The sequence below is a fragment of the Chrysochloris asiatica genome, unplaced genomic scaffold (genome assembly GCF_000296735.1).
Source record: "Chrysochloris asiatica unplaced genomic scaffold, ChrAsi1.0 scaffold00024, whole genome shotgun sequence".
Taxonomy (NCBI): domain Eukaryota; kingdom Metazoa; phylum Chordata; class Mammalia; order Afrosoricida; family Chrysochloridae; genus Chrysochloris; species Chrysochloris asiatica.
Window position 1 is genome coordinate 2429261 of NW_006408542.1, and position 8979 is coordinate 2438239.

The 8979-nt window shown below is 38.7% G+C and overlaps 1 protein-coding gene across 1 annotated transcript in view; it reads left to right on the forward strand.

Moving 5' to 3' along the window:
* CRIM1 (cysteine rich transmembrane BMP regulator 1 (chordin-like)) overlaps positions 1 to 8979 on the forward strand; it is a 270004-nt gene that overhangs the window by 51382 nt on the left and 209643 nt on the right. The window contains exon 2 of the mRNA XM_006839357.1: positions 6487 to 6660. Within this exon, the coding sequence (XP_006839420.1) occupies positions 6487 to 6660 (174 nt within the window). The remainder of the gene's footprint in view (positions 1 to 6486; positions 6661 to 8979) is intronic.

Here is an 8979-nt window from a genome sequence, read left to right on the forward strand (position 1 = left end):
CAGGTACTTGAATGGAGAGATACTTTGCTTTACTTGGATCCATGATCGATGCATGGAAGCAAAAGTCAGGAAATCAAATGACGTATTGCATTGGGCAAATATGCTGCAAAAGACCTTCTTAAGGCTTTCCGTGACAAGTCTGGGGAAAGGAGGCACCATGTCAAGTCTTGAAGGTTACAAGAAGAAGCCCATGAAACAACTCAAGAAACAGAACAAGGAAATGGATGAGGAAGATAAGACTTTCAAGCTGAAACAAAAAGAAAAGCAGAAGAAATTTGAAGAACTAAAAACAAAGGCCTTGGGGAAGGGTACCCTGGCCAAAAAATCTGGCAAAATAAAAACTGTTCATTGTGCCTTGATTCCATTTCTGTTTAAACATTTGAGTTCCCTGCTAGACCATCTCTCTTGTTACCTACAGTTAGAATGAAGTGTTGTATTGGAAACTGTTGTACATTTAAGAATAAACTTTTGTAACAAAAAAGAAGAAAGATAAATCACACAGTGGTCCATCTGTTTAGCCCTAATCCTAAATGTGTGGTCAGTAAACCTGGCCAGAATTCTGCATGAGATGCTTTTTGGTGTTTTATGCTTAGAATTTTGTACCACCTGGAATTAAAGTCATTTGAAAAACCAACAACAACAAAAAAAGAGACCTTTTTAAAGTTTAAAGAGCAAAGATACCACCTTGAGGACTAAGGTGCACCTGACCCAAACCATTATGTTTCCAGTTGTCTGATATGCATGTGAAAGTGGACAATGAATATGGAAGCTCCAGAGAGGAATGGATGCATTATGGCATTGGCATGACTATGCCATGGTCTATTGGCAAAATGAACCAAATCCATCTTGGAAGTAGTACAGCCAGAATTCTCTATAAAAGTTTCATTGTGTTGCACATAGGGTCATTTCGAGTCGGAACTAACAAGAACAAAAACAAAATAATTTGCTGCAAGATAAAAGAAATCTCTGTGTATTTGTTGTGGGAGAACCAAGGATCGAGCAGCCCATTGGAGGAAATTTCAGAGGCAATATTTAAGCTAGGTCTTGAAAGATGAATGGGAGCTATCAAAGGAATTGTTTTTGTTGTTAACTGCCATCAAGTTGGTTTGACTCATACTGATCCTGTATGGCGTTTCCGAGGAGCAGCTGTATAGGGTTTGAGCTACTGACCTCATAGGTCACAGTCCAGTACTTATCCTACCACACCACACCAGGAGTCTATGTCAGAGGAATAGAAGAGTGAAGGGTTCCCAGCAGATCGTACTCATTGAGCAAAGGCATGAAAGCAGTGATGTAGTAATGTCATTGTGTGTTTAGGGCATTGAAATCCTGGTGTGGTGCTGTAGGATAAGCACTGGACTGCTGACTACAAGGTCGGTGGTTCAAATCCACCAGCTGCTCCTTGGAAACTATGTTGGATCACCATGAGTTGAATTTGACTCAGCAGCATGTAACAACAATAAGGTTAATCTGTCTTTTAGTTACAAATTGTATACCTGCAATCACAAAAAATTTCCACATGGCAAATTTTTTTCACTGAACTGGATATGGCCTATGTTACTAATAGCATGTCAACTGTCAGCAGCTAAATGTAGACCAAAAAAATCACCTACGTGCACCATTTTACTATATGTTGTTGTTGTTGTTAAGTGCCATCGAGTCGGTTCCGACCCATAGCGACCCTGTACAGGGTTTCCGAGGGTGTAAATCTTTACGGGAGTAGAAAGCCTCATCTTTCTCCTGTGGAGCGGCTGGTAGTTTCGAACTGCTGACCTTAAGGTTCGCAGCCCGATTCGTAACCACTACGCTACCAGAGCTCCTTATTATATTGAAGGCTAAGTATCACTTCCTTTTCAAAGCATTGCATTCTCTCAATATATTCTTTTCTGGATTCCCTTTCAGAGTAATTTAGTAATTTCACTGTTGCCTTGAAAATAAGAATGTACCTTTGTATGCATGTATGCATGCCATTTGTAAGGACCAAATATAGGCTAAAGAGGAAAACAAATTTTAAAACAGATAAATTGTGTTTCTGTTTAAACACGTAATTCAAAAGATAATCATTTTACTCTGAGTTCAGGCTTTGATCAAATAAGTGAGCCTGTTCTCCAGTAATCAAAACTGGAGGTTTTCTGTTCTCCCTTTTCAAAGAATTGCCCTGAAGCTCTTTATATTGCGAATGGTATTCTTATAAAGACCCTTTGACAAGAAAATTATTTATTTATTTCAGTGAAGGAGAGCTTTCATTTGCCTAATTAATGCAGTAAGTGAGTGCTGATGCCAGAAATAAAAGTTAGTGCTGGAAAACTCATAGCCAGTTGTTGACACTATTTTTTATATTAAACAAGTTCTTAAAAAAAAAACAAACAAATTCTTAAGATGGCATTCATACCTGCCTTAGTTTGAACAAGCATGTGTAGGTATTTTAAATTCAAGCACTTAAAAAAAGTTCTCTCCAGATAGGGTTATCAGAAACATGTTTACTATTTAACAGTACCCAGTTAAGATGAGATAAAGTCTCTATTTCAGATAATGTTGAGAGGGAGAAAAACCCATTCAGTGTCCCAGGGATTCATGGAGCAATAGTCTGGATTCCTATGAGAGGTACTTCCCTTATGAGGAACATTAGTAAGGACCACGCCTGCCAAAGGTTCCATCATGCTTGTTCATTTATCTGAGCTTGGCCCCGGGAAAGCTAGATTTAAAGTCTGCTTTCTTATAGCTAACTTCAGTCCATCATGAGGGCACTATGATTTGGTCTCAGCTTTGAAGTTCAGTCAGTTTTGTCAGCCTCTCTCCACATTGTAGCCCTTAGTTTTGTTGCTGTTTCTGGTTTTGGTTGTGGGTGATGATGGACATTTTGCAGCTGTCCCAAAATGCATCCAAGGAGATATGCTCCGTTGTCTGTCTTTGACTCTTTTTTTAAAGTTTGTATTGTGAATTGAGTGATAGCTTCCATGGGAAAACACTAGTTTTATGCTCATCGTTTCAGTGCAATGATTATAATCCCCTCAGTGCATCATCATTCAACAGTATTTGCTTCTATTCTCTCTGTTTGTTTGTTTGTTTTATGGGGGGTGTGGGGGGGAAGCAGGGATGTACACAAAAACACTCAAGAATATATAATAATTTAAACAACAAAAGGGCACAATCTGCAAGCCTGCCACCTGGCCGAGCCTGCACACAGTCTTTCTCTTTCTATGAGTCTAGAATTCTCAGCTGCTCCCTCTCTCCACGACCTCATCTTTGCCTCCATCTCAGTGCCACTGCTTCTCTGGATAAGGTTCCACATCCCGCTCCTACTCTTCTCCCCTGATAGTCCTAGGGTCTTCTGTTCCTGGACTGTAAGATTAACTATTCCCCCCTTTTTGTTATAGAATTTCTAACTTTACAGTTGTGACAGTTGCAATTAGTCACGGTACCAATTACTCACTATTGAATCATAAGAATCTTATCCCCATCTCTGCACCAGACCTGTTTAGACAAGATGAAAGCTATTCAGTGGGGACTCTATTTTTCCCCACATACTCTTAAACTAAAGTTCCTCTTGAAAACTTGTAAGCCAGTCACTTCGTGCCTTTATTGCCCCCTCATTTTAGGTAGCCAGTGTTTAACTTGCCTGTCCCTATCTGCCCTGTATTCAGAGGGGATAGGATTAATACTTAATGTGAAGACTCCTTCCCTCTCGGTTGGTATTTTGAGATACTACATCCGTAAGTATAGGTTAAGTTCATCAAATTGTAGCAATTTATACTTGTTTCCTGTATCAAAAATTGTGTTTTTAAAAATCTTCCTCTAGTTCAGTTCTGATTATTAAAGCCATCGAGGCTAGGTCAAATGGGTACTATCTGCAACTTTGGGTGTTCTTGTGCGCCTGCCCTCACTTCATATCAATCAGCGGGATGCTTCACTCTCAGCTCTAGTTCTCCTTGGCTATGTCCTTATACATGGGCTCAGGAATCCACAGGTCTTATAAACCAACCAACTCTTCCTCTTCTCTCTCTCATCTCCAGGTCAACGGGAGTCTTTGGAACGTGGTCAAACTCAGCCCATATTTTCATTGCTGCCTTTCCCCCTCTTCCACTCACCAGTAGACCAGTGTGGTCACCAGTAATCTTACATGCCTGCTCATGTGTTCCCTTTGAGTTTCAGTCTTGGAGAGGGCTTTGTGCTAAAGGGACTTGATTGCTTGCCCTGATGGCTTCCGGTAAACTCGCTTGGTTTTGTAGTAGCCAAACAGACTGCCATTTTTGTTTTGGACTTTTCCTACTCATCTTCCTTTCAAGAAGTATCTTTTGTTGCTCTAGCTGTTCCAGGCTGGTGTGCTTGTCCTTTCAAGTGGGAATGTCCCACCTCAGAAGGTTCTGGATGGGGCACAGGATTCCACCTAAGGTCCTATCCACTGCAAAGGCTCCATAAAAACTCCCCTATTTCACTGGGCAAGTTCTAGAATCCCTTTTAGGTATTCCAATCATTTACAAGCTTTCTGTAATCGTGTTTCCTGATATTCCTTTCTAGCCCACTCAGGTGTCTATTTTACAGTAGTGTGGCAAGGGAAACCAATATTCATAAGACAGTCAAGCATCTTAATATTATTTCCCCTCTTCAGACTATGCCTCAATCCCTGTATCACAGTTGTTCCAAGGTTGAGTATACATCACTATTTACCTCTGTTCCATATAGCCCATGCAAACCTGCTTTCAATGTTCCCCTATCTACCTTGTTCTTCCATCCTCCCCCTTCTTGGGTATTGCCCTCCCCAACATCCAAACTATGGTGTGTCTTTCCCCTATCCTGTGTTCCAACCCAACCCACTCCACTCCCGTACCCCTCCCCCCGTAACCAACAAAGAATTTTTTTTTTCCTTTTAGTTTGGGTATCTTTTCTTAAACTTTTTCAATAATGCTCTTATTCAGTATTTGCCCTTTTGTGACTGACTAATTTCACTCCATATAATGTCCACAAGGTTCATCCATTTTATGTGGTGGCTTACAGCTTCCATGTTATTCTTCAAGGTAACATAGTATTCTATTGTGTGTATGTACCAAAGTTTGTTTATCCATTCTTCAATTGATGGACACTTAGGCTGTGTCTGTCTTTTTACTATTGTGAATAGTGCGGCTATGAACATTGGTGTACATATATGTACTCATGTTATGGCCCATGTTTCTTATGGATATATTCTGAAGTAGAGGAATTGCTGGAGCATAAGGTATTTCTATTTCCAACTTTCTGAGGAAGTGCCATACTGTTCTCCAGAGTAGTTGGACCATATTGCATTCCCACCAGCAATGTAGGAGGGTCCCAGACTCTACATATCCTTGCCATTATTTATTGTCCTCTGCTTTTTTGAACTTTACAGGTATTGCTGGCATGAAATGTTATCTTATTGTTGTTTTGATTTGCGTCTCTCTAATTGCTAATGATCATGTTGTTGGCTAAAGGAACATAATCTTCCTTGGTGAAGTGTCTGTTCATATCCTGTGCACATTTTTTATTTGGGTTATTTGTCTTTTTCTTGTAGAGGTGTTGTAGTTTCCTATATATTTTAGAGATTAGTCCCTTGTCTGATATGTCGTTGCAAAAGATTTTTGCCCATTCTGTTGAGCTCCTTTTTTACTCTTTTGGTGAAATCTTATGATGCACATAAATTTCTAATTTTTAGTATGTCCCAATCATCTATTTTGCCTCCTTTTATTTGTGCAGTTCTTGCAATGCCTATATGTGCCCTTAAATTTGTCCCTATTTTTTCACTGATGAGCTTTATAATTCTGGGATTCACATTTACGTCTTTAATCATTGCTGAGTTTGGTTTTTTTAATATAGTTTGTGGTAAAGTTTGTTTCAATCTTTTGCATATCAATGTCAAGTTCTGCCTGCACTGTCTGTCTGTTGAAGAGACTATCTCCTCCCCATTCAATGTAGTTTGGCTCTTTGTCAAAGATCAGTTGGCTACATGTGGATGGATTAATTTCCGGATTCTTGATTCTGTTCCATTTCTCCTTGACTCTTTTAGCAGTATCTGACTTTTAATGTATACTAGCTACATTGATGTATAAGACAGAAGAGCCGTTTTAAATCTGAAGCTGGTCTCTACAAGATGGAGTAGCTTTGAAAAATCATTTTGTAGACCAACAAGTGTAACTTCTTTCATGTTACTAAGCATGGGGGAAATCCAGAAATATTTTTGTGGAATTTAAAATATTAAGAGAATTTCTATCACTGCTGTAATAGCACATAAGAGAGGCAACGGCTTTTAATCACAAACCTTTATATCTATAGTGATTTAGTGTCTGCGTGTATGGGATATAGTTTCAACTTCTCAGTTATTAGGAGGAGATTGAGTTTCATTCGGTTGCAAACGTTGAGCCAAACCACCTTTCACAAATTGAAGGTGTCAAAATTGGTTGTTAATCTTGATATCACTGCACAACTTTGCTCTTAAGTGAAGTTACACCCAAACATTGTTTTTTAATTGCTTTGCAGATGAAAACTGGGATGACGACCAACTACTTGGTTTTGAACGCTGCAATGAAAACCTTATCTCTGGCTGCAATATAATCAACGGCAAATGTGAGTGTGACACCATCCGAACCTGCAACAATCCTTTTGAATTTCCAAGGAAGGATATGTGCCTTTCAGCTCTAAAGAGGATTGAAGGTAAGCACTAATTTTAGTTAACCCTCTGTGTGAACCTTAGCAAGTATACATCTGAATAGTGGTAATATTTGAGCTGAGTCAGAAAAGACAAACACAAGTTGACAGATATTGGTAGCTTTTATTAACCTCAAATAAACATCGTAAAATGTACAAGGTACTGATGTGATGTGATGGGTGTGTGTTAGGGGTGTGTGTGCACGTGCACAGTCCTGGAAGCCAGAGGATGGTGATGCTGTGTCGGTGTGAGCAAGGGAATGAGTGCAGCTTGCCTAGGTCACCTCTACATTATGGATGATTTTACCAGTGGTGTTCTTGAGATCAGCATCTGTTGTTACCAGGTTCATTCCGCTTGAGTTCCAGAAGATGGTGCTCCGTGAGGAGAGTGTGCTAATTAAAAATGCAGCTCATCTGGCAAGAAAGAGTGTATCTTTAGACGAGCTGGGAGACTTTTGTAGTGAAGATTGAAGACTGAGTTAGGTTGATTCTGCCAGAGGGCAAAAACGACCTTGGTATGAATGGATCATTGGACACTTCACCTCTAGAGAAAATTCAAATTATACTAAATCAACAAGAAAATTAGACTAAGATGGCCCATAACTTTTGTATAGTCATGCATAAATCCTAGAACAAAAATTGAAGAATTGAAAATAATGACTCCTAACCACAGTTACCATGAGGGAAGTACCCAGAGCTTAGTGCAAAATTAAACTCATAAGGGTAGAAGGACAGGACTGATGTTTCAGAATTGTATTGTTTCTAAGTTAGATGAAATGGTAATAATAAAGATATTTTATAATCAATTAATAGCCTCTAAAACAGCATTTCTCTATATTTTCAAATGCTGCTGAATTATTTAAATATAATATGGTGTGGCGCTGCTGGATAAACACTGGTTTGCACATCACGAGGTCAGAGGTTCAGACCCATCAGCCATTCCTTATATATACAGGGCTATAGATACAGGGTTTCTATGAGTCAGAAGTGACACAACTATTTTTTTATTACGTGTAATCTCCATGATGTGTAAATTAACAACAATAACATAGGAACAATAGAAATAAAATTTTAGAACCAGAAATGATTTAGCCTAAATGAGAAACGGAGGTCCCCAGAATTGATTAGTAACAGGCCTTCGCTTGTCAGTTATTCTTTCAAGCACATCATGGCTTTAGACAAAACAGTCAAGTGCTTACCTCATTTTATTGTCTCATGGCTCTTTTTCTTCCCTTTTCACTACCCGCATCATCTACCGAAAACAGAGTGGTGTTTCGCCATTTTAGTGTCTAAACATTTAGAGGTAAAGATGTAGTTGCCACATGTCTATGTAAATAAATGATGTTATCTGTACATATTTGGAGTCCTGGTATAATGCTGTAGCATAAGCAATGGACTACTAACTACTGTAAGGTCTGTGGTTCAAACCTACTATCTGCGTCTTGAAAACTCTGTAGAGGATTACTATGAGTTGGAACTGCTTCAATATTACTTAATAATAACAACAATACATATTTAAAATATCATATAAAATACTGCAGCAAATTAGAAATACTGCTTTTTGCCATTCTAATACATAACTGTTGTTGTTGGTAAATGTTATTGAGTCATTTCTGACTCATAGTGACTCTGGGCTGTAAACCTTCTCGAAGCTAAAAGCCTCATATTTCTCCCACAGTGTGGTTGGTGGGCTCACACTTCTGACCTTGTGGTTTGCAGATCAGTGCTCATTGTTTGGATTCACCGTGCTCCCTTTTATGTCTTGAAGCCATTTGTATTCAAGAGTTTCAACTGCATTCGCAGCATTGCTGGTTCTGTAATTGTCTTTGCATAGGCCACCTTTCAAGTCATTTAATACCATGATTGTGAACGCAGCCCCTTCTCTGCCATCTAAGTTGTTTGAGATGCAGCAGATTCTAAATCTCTGTATGGGGCTATCACAGGAAGATTTGCATAAAACTCAGAATGTAGTGTATAAAATTAAGACAGTTACATTTTAAATTTATTTTAATTTGTAATCTCCACGATGTGTAAATGAATTGCATTGACATTTAAAGTGATTCTTAAAAGACTGTGTACAAGATTCAGCACTTCCAGTTTTAAGATCATTCCCACAGGAATAATGTGTTATTGTAGGATAAACACTCGAATGCAATGTCGCATTAAACTGCAAGGTCTGCCATTAATGTATCTTCCACAAGTAGTACTTCTTATTCAAAGTAAAGCACCTTGCAATATGAAAATTCCTATAAGAAGTTAGTATAAGGGATTACCTCTCTTTGGATGAATATTTTGGAGGGAAAAAACATGCTTATATTCATATAT